Genomic DNA, 16,716 nt, shown 5'->3' with positions numbered 1-16,716 from the left:
AGAGCACTGCCAAATCAACAAAATCAGAGGTGAAAGGGGACACAAAAAAAATCCAGAACATTATAAGGGAATACTTTAAAAACCTATATGCTACTAAATTTGAAAACCTAAAAGAAAAAGACAGGTATCTAAAAGCATGGGAACCACCAAAACTAAATCAAGAAGAGATCAACAGCTTAAACAGACCCATAATACATAAGGAAATGGAAACAACAATACAAAAACTCCTGACCAAAAAAGCCCAGGACCTATACTAATGCGGTCAGAGGGATTTAAAGGACAGGACTTGCCCCTTGCTCTCCAAGGATGACTAAGTTCCAAGGGACTATGGAACATCTCTCAAAATCTCCTGTAACTGTGGTGAGCCACCTCTCTCTTGTTCAGGGAGGACATGGAGACACCATGAGATGGACTTGAACCAGTGTCCAGTCTACAAAGAAGAAGCTCAACTCAGAGGAAACATCTCATTCATGCTTCCCAGTGAAGCCAGACATTGTCGAGCAGGACCTTTGACTTATCTTCACATAGACAGATCTGTTAAAAGAAAGGAACCAGGAGCTCCTCCAAAGCCCATGTGACCCCTGAGGAACAGATCTTCAAATGACCTTAAGTGTAAATATAAATTGATTTATTTGGGCCAACTGTATCATCTTAAACACCCAAAAGGAAAGTATAACTAAAGAAAGAGTAAAATCATCAGTATATTTAAGTGTTCAAGGGATTATACTTCCCAGACATTAGGCTTAATTCTATATAAAAAGTTATTTAAGCAATTATTTCTCAATGATGATTTTGTTCCTAACCAGAAAGTGCTGCTCAGATGTAAGACTTCAAATCTTGGTCTGCAATACTGTAGTGCCCACTTGTAGCTAAGGGAGACAACCAGCTATTGTTCTAAAATGATGGATAAATTTTTTTTCTCCCCCTATCTAGAAGCCTTTGAAAGGGAACTGACACTGATTCTAACCACTCCAACAGCTATCAAAATACCTGAAAGCAAATCCTGAATCCATCACTCTAGTGTCCAGCCTTGAAATACAAAAGAAAAATGAGGAGGAGTCCAAAAGAAGGATGCTTTCAGAAGCCCTTGTCAAGAAATTCCAAGGGACTCTCATATGCGCATTTGAAAATTTCCTTGTTCTGACTTTTTTCTAGTTCCATGTCTAGAATTGTAGTGCTAATTACTCTTGCCTTTACTTCTTCACATCTCCTATTCATGATTCGAAGGCTTTCTTTTCCTCCTCGAGATAAGGATTATGCAGTTTGGAAGTCTTTTAGATAGACCCACTGAAGGGGTACTCCAATTGCCTCACTTTGCTTCCCTGTTCAACATGGAAGTAGCCAGAGTGGTCTGCATCTCAATTCCCTATTGGCAATTTGGGTAACATCTTCAGAGGATGCTGTGTTAAGAAGTAGGAGGTAGTAATTTTCTGGGCAGTTAGGGTAAAAAGACCCCAAAGAAAAGTAGCCAGTTTCTTGGCTAAAACTCATAATGTTCTTGGGCCTTTTAGCAACCTATTCCATTCCAAAAGCCAAAAATGTCGAAAATATTTGGGAGTGTTTATCTAATCATTAAAAGATTTTTAGGGTTACCTCTTCAGAAGGAGAAATGTTAGAGTAGCCTAAAGCCCCATTAAAAAAATAAATCAAAGAAGAAAAAGTATACATGAAGTTATCAGAAAAAAAGTGATGGGGAGATATGGGAAGAGCTGGATGGGAGGGAGTGGGCATGGATTTGACCAAAATACCTTATATGCATGTATGAAAGTCTCAATAAATTATTTATTTAAAAATATCCCAAGACCAGATGGATTTACAGCAGAATTCTGCCAGACATTTAAAGAAGATCTATATCCAATACTACTTAATTTATTCAAAAAGATAGAAATGGGGGGAGAACTCCCAAATTCCTTCTATGATGGAAACATCACTCTACTACCAAAACTATGTAAAGATACAACCAAAAAAAAAAAAAATACTATAGACCCATATCCTTAATGAACATAGGTACAAAAATTCTCAACAAAATACTGCAAACTGCATACAGACACATCAAAAAGATAATCCACTATGATCAAGTATGCTTTATCCCATAGATAAGGGGTGTTTCACTATACTTATTCAAAAAGTCATAAATCATATAAATGGACTCAATGGCAAGAAGTACATGGTTATCTCCATAGATGCAGAGAAGGCCTTTGACAAATTCAACATGCATTTATGTTCAAAATCCTAAAGGGATTTGAACTAGTGGGAACATACCTCAACATAATTATAGCCATATACAACAAACCTACAGCCAATATCATTCTAAATGGAGAAAAACTGGAAGCAGGAACCAGACAAGACTGTTACTCTCTCCACTCCTTTTTAACATAGTGCTCGAAACTCTTGCAAGAGCAGTAACACAAGAGAAGGAAATTAAAGGAGTAATAATTGGAAAAGGAGAGATCAAATTGTCCCTTTTTGCAGATGATATATCTAAGAGATGCCAGAAATTCCACCAGAAAACTCCTTGAAATGATTTTTACTTTCAGTAAAGTGGAAGGTTACAAAATAGCACTCAGCACTTGGGAGGCAGAGACTGGTGGTTCTCTGTGGGTTCAAGACCAGCCTGGTCTACATAGTGAGCTCCAGGACAGCTGGGTCTACCGGGAGAAAAAAAAAAAAAAAAAAAAAAACAAAAAAAAACAAAAAAAAACTTAGGATAAACCTGACCAAAGACATTAAAGATCAGCACAATGAAAAATTTAAGTCTTTAAAGAAAGAGATTGGGGAAGACACAAGAAGATGGAAGGACCTCCCATGCTTATGGATTAGAAGAATTAATATTGTGAAAATGACCGTACTACCAAAAGCCTTTTATAGATTCAATGCAATGCCAATCAAAATGCCCATGAAATTCTTCACAGAATTAAAAAAGAAATCCTAAGATGCATATGAAAACACAAAAGACCTCGATTAGCCAATGCAACCCTAAGTACAAAGAACAATGCTGGGGGATTACTAAATCAGATTTTAAACTGTTATTACAGAACTGTAGCTATAAAAACAACATGGTACCGGCACAAAAATAGACACATAGATCAATGGAACATAATTGAAGATCCAAACCTGAATACACTCAATTTCAGCCACCTGATATTTGACAAAGGGGCCAAGAACATTCACTGGAGGAAAGACAGCATGTTTAGCAAATGGCGCTGGCAAAACTGGATCTCCACCAGTGGAAGAATGAAACTAAACCCCTATCTTTCACCTTGCACAAAAGTCCACTCCAAATGGATCAAACTGATGCCTGATACTCTGAAACTGTTAGAAGAAAACATTGGCAAAGACCTACAAGATACAGGTGTGGGAAAGGATTTTCTAAACCGGACATCAGTTGCTCAGGAAACAAGGTCAGAATCAACAAATGGGACCCCATTAAACTAAAAAGTTTCTGTACATCAAAGAAACAACCAAGGAAGTGAAGAGAAAACCCATAGAGTGGGAGAAATCTTCACAAGCAACACATCTGACAGAGGTTTAATATCCATGATATATAAAGAACTCAAAGAACAAAGAATCAAGAAAGGAAACAACCCAATTAAAAGAGGAGCTAAGGAGCTGAACAGATAGTTCTCAAAAGAAGAAATAAAAATGGCTAAGAAGCATATTAAAAGGTGTTCAATATCATTAGTAATTAGGAAATGCAAATTAAAACCACTCTAAGATATCATCTTACCCCATTCAGACTGGCTAAGATCAAGAGAACAAATGATACCAAATGTTGGAGAGGATGTGGGGAAAGGGGAACGTTCATCCACTGCTGGTGGGATTGCATACTTGTTAAACCCCTATGAAAAGCAGTGTGGAGAGCTCTTCAAAAACTACAAATGAACTTACCATTTCATCCAGTCATACCACTCATTGGCATATACCCAAGGAACTCATCTTATTGCAGAGACACTCATTCATCCATATTTGTTGCTGCTCTTTTTACAATAGCTAAGGATGGAAACAATCTAAATGTCCCTCAACTTGACCAGTGGATAATGAAAATGTGGTTCATTTATATGATGGAGTTTTTCTTGGCAGTAAAGAAAGATGAAATCATGACATTTACAGGCAAATGGATGGAACTAGAATCTGTTATACTAAGTGGAGTAACACAGACTCAGAAAAACAGTGTATGTTCTCCCTTATATGATGATCCTAGCACCAAATCCTTAAAAGTGAGTATGTATCCAGACATAACTACAGAAACCAGGGCAATGAAAAGGAACCAGGGTGGTAAAGGACAAAAAGAAACTCAAAGAGAAGAACAGTATGAAAGAGGTGTTAATAAAGGAGTTATGGATAAAATGGGGTTATTTTAATGGGAGTGAGGAGGGAGGGTTTACAAGGGACCTTGGGGATAAAGAGAAAGAAGAACTGCAAGAGAGGAGAGACAATAGGAGAAGGGTATTATTAAGTGAGAAATGGGAAAAATAGGGAAACCATGGTGGAAGTGTTAGACAATGAGAGAGATAAATAATGCCTAGATAGTTTAAAAAAAATCAGAGGGAACCATATAAGTCCAACAACCTACTGACAAATTATACATATAACTTGCTCAAGGAACATAATTATGTCTAGTCAATGTTTATCTGAGAACATTTCATTCCTGTCCAAGCTTTCTCTACATAGCACATGGTAATTAAAAGTACTAGACTGGTGGAAGTAACGTTCTTGGATATTTAACAGCCATACTTTGAGGCCTATACTAATCTGGTCAGAGGGACTTAAAGGACAGTTTATGTTCCCTGCTCTCCAAGGTTGACTAAGCTCCAGGGGACTATGGAGCATCTCCCAAATGTCCTGTAACTGTGGTGAGTCACCTGTCCTCTTGATCAAGGAGGCTGTGGAGACCCCACCAGATGGACTTGAACCAGTTTCCAGTCTAGAAAGGGGGGGGGGTCAACCAGAGGAAAAATTTCCTCCAGTTGAAGCCAGCCACGGTTGAGTAGGACCTCTGACTTATCTTCACATAGATGGAACTGGTAAAAGAAAGGAGCCTGGAGCTCCTCCCAAGGCCATGTGACCCCCAAGGAACAGATCCTTAAATGACCTTAATAACAAAAATAAATTGGTTAATCTGGGCCCACTCTATGATCTTAAATCACACAAAAGGAAAGTACAACTAAAGACTAAAGTGATCAGTATAATTCTTTAAGAGTCCATGTGTATAGCTAAAGGCTACATAATAAGAAACAATGCCAGGAAGGAGATACCTTCCTTTGAGTTATTGGTCATGGTGGCCCAAGAGACTCCCAGACAGTAACCCAGCATAGAAATGGGCATGAACAGCAGACCCCAATCTTATATCTAAAAGGAATGTTGGCATCTAATTGCTGCGAGATGAGGAAGAGCTGATCTTCCTAAAACAAGGAACTCTAATAGGCTGACTAGACTCAGCAGATGGAATTGCATTGGGTAATGGCTGTAGGCACTGATAACACAGTGGACAGTAACAGGGATGACAGAGTATATGGGCTCCTGTTACGGGGAGGGCTATGGGATGCTGTCATTTGGGATGCAGGTATAAAGATGAATAAGATTGTTTGGGATGTTCTGTATGAAATACACATACACAAAAAAATCTATAAATTTAAAAAAGAAGTTATTCTCCTTCACATCGTGTTTCTTTTTCACTCATCTGTATGTCCAGTTCCAATCATGCTCCTTCCAGTGGCTGTTTTCTTGTCAAAGTGTAGTGTTTATGGGAGAGCATACATAGTATGAAGATTTTACAACCTACCATTTCAAAGTTTGGGGCGATGTCTCAGTTGGACAATGGCCTTCTATCTAAGTATGAGACCCTGATGTCAATCTCCTGCACTCATGGAAAAATCAGATAATCCCAGTGCTAGGGAGGCTGAGACAGAGCTTGATGCCAGTCTAGCAGAATTTGAAAGTTTCAGACTCAGTGAGAGAACCTGTCTCAAAATGTAAGGTGGATAGTTGTTGGAGAAGACACCCAACATCAATTTCTGAACTCCATACAAACATACATGTATGCATACACATACATGTGTACATGAATCTATACCTATACATTCACATATGCATAAATACATGCACACACACAAATTTTCTAATATTTCATCATAGCTCATGTATTCTATCTCATTAATATTACACTTAATTTAACAGGCATATCATGGTAAATATATGCATATACATATAATAAAAATATACTTAATAGAAGACATAAACTTTCTTTGGAGACAGTTTTGTTGTACAGCCCAGTCTGCATTGGAACTTACTGTGTTACTCAGGTTGCCCTCAGATTTGAGATTATTCTCCCTCAGCATCCTGAGGGCTGACACTAAACATGGGAGCCACCATACCTAACCCATTTTAATCATTTAAATGCCTGTCTTTCAGATCATTTGTCCATTTATTCATTGATTTATTCCTTGGTGACGTTGAGTTGTATGACTTCTTCTTATAGATATAAATCCTTTTATCACATAACTAATTTCCTTTTTTTTTTTTTTTTTGGTCTTTTGGAGACAGGATTTCCCTGTATCCCAGCTGGCCCGGAGCACTCTATATAGATCAGGCTGGCCTCAAACTCACAGAGAGCTACCTGTCTCTGCGTCTCAAGTGCTGGGATTAAAGGTGTGTGCCACCATGCCCAGCTTGATTTTCAGTTTTTTTTATATGGGGTTGATATCCATGGGCTCAAGCAATCCTCATGTCTCAGCCTCGTGACTGTTGATACAAGTGTGCAAAACTTTGTCATTTCTATGTGAAGATATTTTGATCCCATTATAGTAATGCTTTCTAACCATCTTAACAGTTTCCATTCATAAAATTCTTTTAATTTTGATGAAATGCATTTGTTTCTTTACTTTTTAATTTTTAAGAATTTCATACATGAATATTTCATTTATATATTTTATACCCCTCCTTCCAACTCTTCCCATGTCTGTACAATTCCTTTTCAAGTTGGTGAACCCTTCTTTGGTCATTACTCTTACACATACATACATACATACATACATACATACATACATAAATCTTTTGAGTTCATTTAGTGACAAAATGCATTGTATGTAATTTTATCTTTAGTTGCCTTTTTAAAAATGCTGTATCCAATAAATCATTCTCAAAAACAATGTTATGAAGCATGAAGGATTGGGTTCATATTTCTATAAGATTTAAAGAAGGAGTTCAATTTCATACTTTGATAATTGTCTTTTCTTTTTTTCTTAGGGCTATTTGCTAAAAAGTATTTTCTTTTTTCCATTGAATTATTTTGAGATCCTTATTAAAATCTTTGAACATATTAAGTGACAATTTGTTTTTGCCTGTATACTGTAATTCATTACTCTACATGCCTGTCTGTATGCCAATAACATGTTTCCATCACTTTAAATTTGTAGTAAGTTTAAAAATTAGAAAGTGTGAATTAGAAACCTTACTTTTCAAGGTTTCAGTATTTTTTGTTATTTATGTTATGTTGATATAAAATGATCCATGAATGTACTTCCTATTTCTGCCAAGACGGTCATTTGAATTTTTCTTTTAATTTATATATCATTTGGATTATATTTACATTGTAACATGATTATGTCTTCCAGTCCATTGGATTATGTGTATGAATGTATTGCCTGCATGAATGTAAGTATACCTGTGTTGTGCAGTACCCATGGACATCTCCCTGGAACTGGAATTAAAAATGGTTGTTAGCTACCATGTGGGTGCTAGGAAACAAACTTGGGTCTTCTGCACCAGCTGTCAGTGTTCTTGACTTTAGAACCATCTCTCCAGCCCCCAGAAATCTTTATATTTAAAAGGAAGAACTGAAATTATGTTTTGGTCTTGCACTGAAGGATTAGCCCTGGAGGAAAGATCCATATTCACAATATTTAGGTACTATGAGAATGGAGGGATCACAGACACTCATGAAGATTGGGAAAATACACACACACACACAGAAATTCAGAAGCTATGCTTGAACTGATTTTATTTGCAGTGGGACAAACTTAAAAACAATGTAGGATCCAACAACCATATAACATTTGTGCTAACTTCACAGTTGAACACCCAAGGAAAGCCATTGTGAAGTCAGAATTTTAAGTGGATTTTGAGGCTCCAGATAATTTGGTTTATTAGAACACCTAGCAATTCCCCTCATGACTGAGAGTGAGCTTCCCATTACTCAACCTGGAAAAAATAATAATGAGAGAAATCAATGACCAAGTACCTGTTGCATCACTACAAAGGGAAATTAGATTGTTGTGAAACCACTGGGGAAATAGTAGGCTTAGCTGTTGGCCCATGTGGCCCTCGTCAATTGCACTGAAAGTCTATGAAGGTTGCATCAGCCACTGCTAGTCTCTGACCCAGTTGGTTTACCAATAATACAAGAGAACTGGTGATTAGGGTCTTTTGTTGTGGAAAGTGGTTACAGGGAACACTTCAACATTTATTTATACAAAAAGGATTAAATAACCCACAAATTACATAATGAAAATAAAGGAACAACCTTACATCTATTTACTTTTTCATTGCTGAACATCAAAAACCTCTGAAAATTTACTTTATAAATATTTCCTAATCATATAACACATTTTAAATCTTTTATTATTATATTTTATTTGCTTTAATTCTCTGTGTGAAGATGGGGTGGGTGTATGCCATGGTGCACATGTGGAGGTGAAAGGACAGCATGAGAATATTGGTTCTTTCCTTCTCCCGTATGAGTCTCAGGGTTGGAATCCATGCTGTTAGCCTTGGTATAAGCAAGTTTACCTGCTGAGTCATCTCTCTCATCCACATATTACAATTACAATTTTTAAAAATATTTTATTTATTATTTTTTATGAATAAGTATTGCCTGCATGTATGTAAGTGAACTTGTGTCATGCAATGCCCATGGAGGTCAGAAAAGGGAATTGGGTCCTCTGGAACTAGAGTTAGGACTGTTGTTAGCTGCCATGTGGGTGCTGGGAACCGAATCTGGGTCCTCTGCAAAAGCAGCCTTAACTGCTGAGTCATCTCTCTAGCCATCACATACTACAATTTTTAAGCAGCCTCAAAGAATGGTATTTTTGTGGATACCACTTGAAGATATTTTTATTCATCAAAGCCCATTTTTAACCTCATAAAAATTAGAATGTTATTTCTAAGCAACAATGACTAATTCAGGAGCTCCCAAGTCTTTGTACTCTGACATGATTTATTTTCTTCTATTCTACTGTAAAAATTAAAATTCTTCCAAGGAGAAATTTCTGAGTGTTTTGTTTACTATTTTACTTCCAAGTCTTAAAACACTATGCAGTACATAGTGGCTATTCAGTAAATATTTGATAAATGAAAATTCAAAAGTAAATTTGTCCTACTGTAATAGATTACCAAACCCCACTCTCCAAGACTTAACTGAACTTAGACTTAAAGAATTGGATATCTTTAAAAATATTTCTTTAGATAATAACAGTCAAGCTATTGCTGAAAGAAACCTATTTGAACAGAAAATATTCTTTTCTTCTCTCTGATTCCAAAGGAAAATGCTGTCACATAGCACTATAGATCTATAGACTTTGTGTATTATATGGATTAAGGTAATAATTCAATTCTTACCTCTTTGCTTCTTTAAATATACAGATGTTCCCATAAGTTTTCCCATCAGAGCCACAGACTGGTTTGTAGACAGATTCACATTTGGTTTTCTTAGCTGGGATCTTGCTGCTGGTGCTCCCAGCCTGTGGTTATGTGAATGTTCATCAGATAAGAACAAGCTGATTAGTTAAATTCAGATATTATAATAAAAACCTTCACAACTCATTAATTTTTAATTTTTTCTTGAATGATTTATTTATATTTTATGTGTATGAGTGTTATTCCTGCACATTTGTAAGAGCACCCATGTTGTGCAGCACCCATGGAAGACAAAGAGGGCATTGGATTCCCTGGAACTGGAGTTATGAATGGTTGTTAGCTGCCATGTGGATGCTGGGATTTGAACATGTGTCTTACATAAGACTAGCCAATGCTCTCAACCACTGAGCCATTTCTCCAGCCCATAACTCATTTTATTAAGAAAGATTATTCTTTACCAATCATTTTATTATTATCTTAGTCAATACAATATAAAAAAGTCTACAGATCTATAGTGCTATGTGGTAGTATTGAAAGAACACTATGTTTTGACCCATTTCTTACCTATAGGCATGGAAACCTATATAGGTACTTTTGCGCTCAAGTATGAGACCATGAATGGATTAAATACCCAAACAGTGACTCAAACACCAAGTTATTTACTGCAAAGTTCACATCAGAAAACTAGTTCTTATATTCTTTAGGGACAAGTTTTAACCCTAGTGGGAAAAACAAGTCATGTAAATGTCATACTGACTTTTGTCAAACACATTATGACTTGCTGGTATTTTTCCCTTGGCCAGTGAATGAAAGATAATTATGAATGAAAGACATAGGATTACGCATAATTTCTTTAAACAGTATCTGAGGATATTTTTTAGATATAAACTACAGAATATCTAGAAGCCTGGGGATGTAAAGTTTAGTCTGACCCATAAAGCTTGCAGCCTTTATATGACAGTAATTCCTTTCATTCACACACTGTCTATAAAATGGACATAATTATTTAGAAGCAACATAATAATGTGAAAGTTGTGTAACCTGAAACCTTAGAGTACAGCTGGTGGTGTTAAGTTCTGGATGGCTGTCATCTCCTTGGGAAAGTAAGACTTTATATCAGTCAAAAGATATAAAGTGGAACAAATAACTGTCCTCAGAAAGATGAAGATTGGTAGTTTGTTAAAAAATAAGGTTTGCCTTAAAATGAAATGAAGTATTCCAGCAAATTATTTCAGGCATGAGTATAACAGGGGAGTGTTCAGTGTCATCATTAGTGAAACAAGGAAGTTGTTGAGAGAAGGTAAGTGAGGTTCAAACATAGCAGAACCCAAAAGAGGATGTAGGAGACATGCTGGGCACGTGAATGTTCAGAATTTTGCAAAGATGGTTCTATGCATCAAATATGTTATTATTCCATCCGACGAGCAAATCAGGAGAACCTATTATATATCTCACCAATTGCAGGCCATTAGTAACAGGAATGAAAAAAAAAGACACTTTCCTTTCCAAAATATTCATGGTTTAGTTGAATAAATAGACAATTACAAAGCAATAAAGCAACTCTGTGGTGTGGGAAATCATTACAATATGGAAAACATTAATTGGAAATTCAAGGGACTTTGTATGATACGGAGCATATGTGAGCAAACATGACAAGCATTACACGGAATGGCACTGAATAGCACATGGGATCTTCGCCATGCAAAGCCATGAAAGTCATGTTCAGGAGTTTGAATTTTGCTTCTAGATAACAAGAACCACTGACGAATTTTGATGAGGGGATTGAACAAAACAGATCAGAGTGTTATCTGGGATTATCACTTTAGTAGTTGGTAGACTTTAGGTGAGTAGAAATGGGTATGAAATCTAAACATGAAGGGGGTGTGAGCTTAGTTGACGAGATTCTGAATTAGTTCACTTTAAGTAGAAAGGGGTTATTGAATAAAGATGATAGAAATGCGATATGGCATAAAAGAATAAGTCACTCCAACAAGACATGTGAAAATGACATTTCTTTCATTTTGTTTAATTGGCATCATTGGAAATTGTCATGAATTTTAATATATTCAGTTATCCATTTGTGGGCTTATAAAATAGAATGACTAGGGTAAATTAGCTTAAAGAATAATAGACATTAAAACTAACCTGAATTGCATTGCCCTTTGAAAGGTTGTCTACATTTTTTTGTTCTCCTTGTTTATAAAATGACCTTGGTTTTCTTTGTTGGCTGGAAGATTCTAATTTCCCATGCTGACTGGAAGACCCTGGCTTCCCTTGCTGGCTAGAAGATCCTAAACTCCCTTGTTTTTCAGAAGACCCCAGCTTCCCTTGTTGGCTAGGTGACGCTGGCTCCCCTTGTTGGCTGGGTGACGCTGGCTCCCCTTGTTGGCTGGGTGACGCTGGCTTCCCTTGTTGGCTGGGTGACGCTGGCTTCCCTTGTTGGCTGGGTGACTCTGGCTTCCCTTGTTGGCTGGGTGATGCTGGCTTTCCTTTTTGGCTAGGATACCCTGACTTGCCTTGTTGACTAGATGATCCTGATTCTTCTTGCTTGTTAGAAGAATGTGAAGTCTCTTTTTGGTTGGATTCTCTTAGCTTTCCTTGCAAAATCCAAGCACTGGACATCTCAGGTTTGTTCAAAACTTCTGGTCTCTCTTGCTGATTCAAATTCACTGGTTTTCCTGGCTGATTGGAATATCCTGGTTGTCTTTGAAGAATTAGCATTCCTGGCTTGTCTTGTGTGGGATGACCTCCTGGTCGATTAGATTCTTTCTGTCCTCTTCCAGGGTTAGCTTCACTTTTTGTCTCAAGAGTAAGTGCAGGTTCTTGATTCTCCTCTAGCTTGAAAACACTTGGCTTTGAAATCTGCATAGAAGACACTGGAATGACATGATTAGAAAAAGAATAAAAATGGAGGTATTTCAAAGAAGTAAAGATCAAGAGCAAAGAGCCCAAAACATGGTTTGTACAAAATGAGTTATTCATTTTTGTTTAATCGAGTAGGAGTCTTCCAATTCCTTTTCATAACTTGAATATTTTGACTTACTTTATCTTTTTCTTTATTGGATTATAAAGATATTTATTTCAAAAGGCATAGCATCTAGCCAGCTTGCTCATTGTAAATCATAAATCTGGCATCTTTAAATTGAGATTTCCTTTGCCCCAATTACTTTGTTTATTGGGAAATCAAACAGTCTCAATTTAATGTTTATTTCATTTTAATATTTTTTAAAATTATTTTTAAATTATGTATATATGTGTGCTGGTGCCCCTGGAGACCACAAGAGAGCTTGGATTCCATGGAGGTAGAGTTACAGGGCACTGTGAGCCACCTTACGTGGATGGTAGGAGCTAAACGCAGGTCCTCTGGAAGAGCTGTATGTGCTCTTAACCTTTGAGCCATCTCTTCAACCATCAATACGTATTTTAAACTTCTGGTATGTCACAAAACCCGTTTTACAGATGATCTAATCGGCTAAGAACAAAACACCTTCCACGATGCAAGGGAAGCCTTACTTCTATCATTTCTAGCAAAAGCTTCTGACTTCAATCATGCTGTCTCTAATGTTTGTTTTTCCTCTTTCTTTTTTGGTAAAATTAAAGAATATGATAAGTATCATATGTATTTCTTAAAGCTTATGCATCAAAACTTACATACTCTCTTTGCGAATGTATTTTAGTAACCCACATATTTTTTCAAATTATATTCCAAGATGAGCATGGCTTAAAAACAATAAGTAAATGGAATGACTCTGCAACTATAGAAAAATGCTATTTTAATGGGTCTTTTTACCATTTGTAAGTAAGAGTGTTTCTTTTATCTCCTTTCTTTTTCTGTTTGATAAGTAGTCCCCTTTTGCAATGTGGGGGTTCTTTCAAGTTTATATTCAAAGTTACATTTTTTTTCCTGTCAGGATTCTTGGTTAATTTCCTGCTCACTTCATGCAACCTAAAATCTCAAGGTAAATGATTCCAATTTATATATAGGGTCTCACCTGATTTATAAATTTCTGTGTTTTATGTTTCTATAAGTATGTACCTTTGAATCTCAAATCAAAAGAAACAAAATCAAATGCATCAATGCATATGTGGATCATGCTTCATATAATGCCAGTGGTAGTTCAGGTCCTAGTCAGGGCAGAGGACTTAGAAGTTAACAACATTCTGAACTAAGCTGACATTACATGAAGAGGAAAATTTCGTCATTCATCTAAATCACAAGAACGTTTATATTTAAAGAATTTGTTACTGTGTCAGAACTATGGTAACAGCTAAAGATCAGGCAAGAACAAGGTATTTATAACCCTTCCCTCATGATGCTGAGAGGCCTGTTAAAGAGTATAAATATGTAAACAGGAAGCTATAATAATATGATGAATTCTACAACATGCAAAATAAACTAGACAAGAGACTTCTAAACAAGGTAGTGTAGGCAATTCAGTAAAAGGTAGAAGTTATATAGATTTGGAATATGAAGAAGAGAGAGAGATGAGATAATCAATGTCAGTATATATCAGAGTTTTAAAATCATAAAAAGAAATGCAAAACAGAGCAAAAACCACAGCTGGAGAAAACTATTTTCCTTCTCAGAAGTGATAAGAGAGATGGCATGCAACCAGAAATAAAAGAACAACTCCAGCAAACCATGAGCATAGGCATGTGTTTTTCAGGTGCTAAAACACAAAGCTTGTTCAGTCACAGTCACTGGCATCAAGTAGAAATCAATTAGAGAGGCCATGAGATGGGAAACCAGTTGCTACGTTATCTTTTATCAATTACTTTAATTTCTGAATAGATGACATAAGTAAGTTGAACTCAATCCCAGAATTACAAAATGTGTACAATTTAGGGTAAGCTTTCCTGTTTTCTGTCCCCTTCCCTCCAAATGCTTTTCCTACTGAGAAAATTTATCACAGTCACATTTATCAAAACTGTTGAGTGGTTTTATGAACTATTCCAGAAATATTCCGTGTATTTACAAATATATATGAATGTGTGTCCTACACACTTGGAGGCAGCTTTGCTTACCACTCTACCACCACAATGCACCATGTCCTGCACACCTAGAGACACAGCTTACTTACCGCTCCTCTCCTTGTTTACTCCTTCGATGATGGAAGGAAACTTTCACTACATTAATATAGAGAGTGCCTTCATTCTTTCCCCTTGATGACTGTATCCTACCTTATCTTACTGATTTATAATGATTTATTTAATCAGTCTTCTAGTAACAAACACCTAGTCAATTTTCCCACTTTGCTACTACAAATAATTATTCAATGAAAATCCAGAATACCACAGTTTTCTTACATGAAAAAGAAATTTATAAGATTAAAAACTAGACTTGAAATTTTGTTGACAAGGTAAATAAGATAGCATAGCATATGAGACATGGTGGCATAAAACTGTCAACTAAGCACTAGGGTGGCTGGGACAGGAGGACCATGAGTTCAAGTCGAGCCTGGCATATATGTCTCAAAAATCATGGACAATATACAGTAGTTTGACTACAAACTTTTAAGCTAAAAATTTAGAGAGTAGTTACCTTCTGCTTTGGTTTTTGTTTTGTTTGAATTTTCTTTTCTCAATTTACAAAAAATAAGGCATTGTTTTCATCAGACCTCTCATCCCCTTCCAAGTTCATATGACCACTATCTTTGACATACTTTCTTCTGTTGACAATAGTATGCTGAGTGTTCAATCACCCAGCAAGATTCCAGAAACAAATGGCAGGTACAGCCATCATGGAGTGTGTGCTCTCGGGGGTACTTAGCTATGTGAATTTCTTTTCCCCACATGTATTCTTATTTGACCTTTCTGCACTCTGTTCCCTCAGTTTGATGCTCATTTCTTAGCTTGATTTATCAATTCCCTAACAATATCTCATGATTACCATGAGGTCTGTGTTTCTTAAGTGGATGCATATGGTTGCTTGTGTGCTCAGTAATATGAAACAACTCTGCAGGATCTCTAGAAGGAAGGGGATCACTACTTATGTTACAGATATAAGACGTTGAAGGTCTTAGAGTTCTTTTCACAAGTCATCAGAAAGATTGTCAAGAGATCATAATCTGTAGATAACTTAATTTTTTTCTTTTTGGTTGTCTGGTGCTGGGGATTGAGTACAGGGTTACACGCATCTTAAGCACACACTATCCGTGAGCACCAGTCCCTTAAATCCATTACAATAATTTATTAGCTTAATAAATGTGTTTACTGTGCCATCATCTTGAGAAATTCATATCCCTGAGCAAAAAAGTACTTCTTTGAAAACAACTATATTAAAATACAGAATACAGACTTCATTAGCATCAGTCACACAAGAAGAACTCAAGTCATGGTGACTAATGCTATCATTCATATAATTTCTAGAGCAAAATGAAATTGTAGTTATTTCTATTTTACTTACAAAGAGTCTCAACTACATTGAGCAAGTTGCATATATCACACAAATAGAAACATTCAGATTAAAATATAATTGTTATTTGACCATGCAAACTAGGATCATAGCACACTATCATTCTCTTTGGGACATGAATATGGATACTTACATACTTTTATAAACTTTTTAGATTGAAGGTATCTTTGCACGCTAAGGTTTTCCCATCCCATTATTCTTGCTTCCCTTCAACCACAAACCTTCCACATTTGTTCCGCCCAGGTCCCCTTTTATGCCTTTAGATCTATATTTTTCTAAAATTGCTCTTTTCTATTGCTTTGTCTGATTCTAGTGGAAATTTCCTTTTAGATCTTCTGACAAAGCATTGCTACATTACACAACTTTCTAATCCTTTGAGAGTTGGAAGGAAAAATTTAATGTGACTTTGACTTTCCTACCTGAGAACACAGCCAGGATCATGAAGGGAAGAAGCATTAATGTCCCCATAGTAGTCAGCTGTTTCAGACTTGGTTGCTGGGTAGACTTAAGTGATGCTCTTCTGTAGCTCCTTTCTAAATCAGTAACACGGTATATATTTGAAAAATTCTCCACCCTGATTGCTAAACACTGTCACTGTCTTGAAAAATTACAGAGTAACTTTCACAAAGGTGTTGCTTTTTGATTGAATTTGAGCTTCAAACCTAACT

General features: G+C 36.4%; 1 protein-coding gene across 1 annotated transcript; it reads right to left on the bottom strand.

The window, feature by feature from the left end:
- Positions 1–8,153: 8,153 nt before the first annotated feature.
- Marcol (MARCO like) lies at positions 8,154–16,516 on the bottom strand. Its single transcript, XM_029559761.1, has 4 exons — positions 16,468–16,516; positions 11,779–12,509; positions 9,616–9,737; positions 8,154–8,199 (listed from the first exon to the last, which is right to left on the bottom strand). The coding sequence occupies exons 1-4, from the start codon at positions 16,514–16,516 to the stop codon at positions 8,154–8,156; spliced, it is 948 nt and encodes a 315-aa protein (XP_029415621.1).
- Between the last annotated feature and the right edge of the window lie 200 nt (positions 16,517–16,716).

The sequence above is a fragment of the Nannospalax galili genome, unplaced genomic scaffold (assembly GCF_000622305.1).
Source record: "Nannospalax galili isolate Female #2095 unplaced genomic scaffold, S.galili_v1.0 scaffold128, whole genome shotgun sequence".
NCBI classification, from domain to species: Eukaryota; Metazoa; Chordata; class Mammalia; order Rodentia; family Spalacidae; genus Nannospalax; species Nannospalax galili.
The sequence above is the reverse complement of the archived record's forward strand: the minus strand, read 5'-3'. Positions and strand labels throughout refer to the sequence as shown.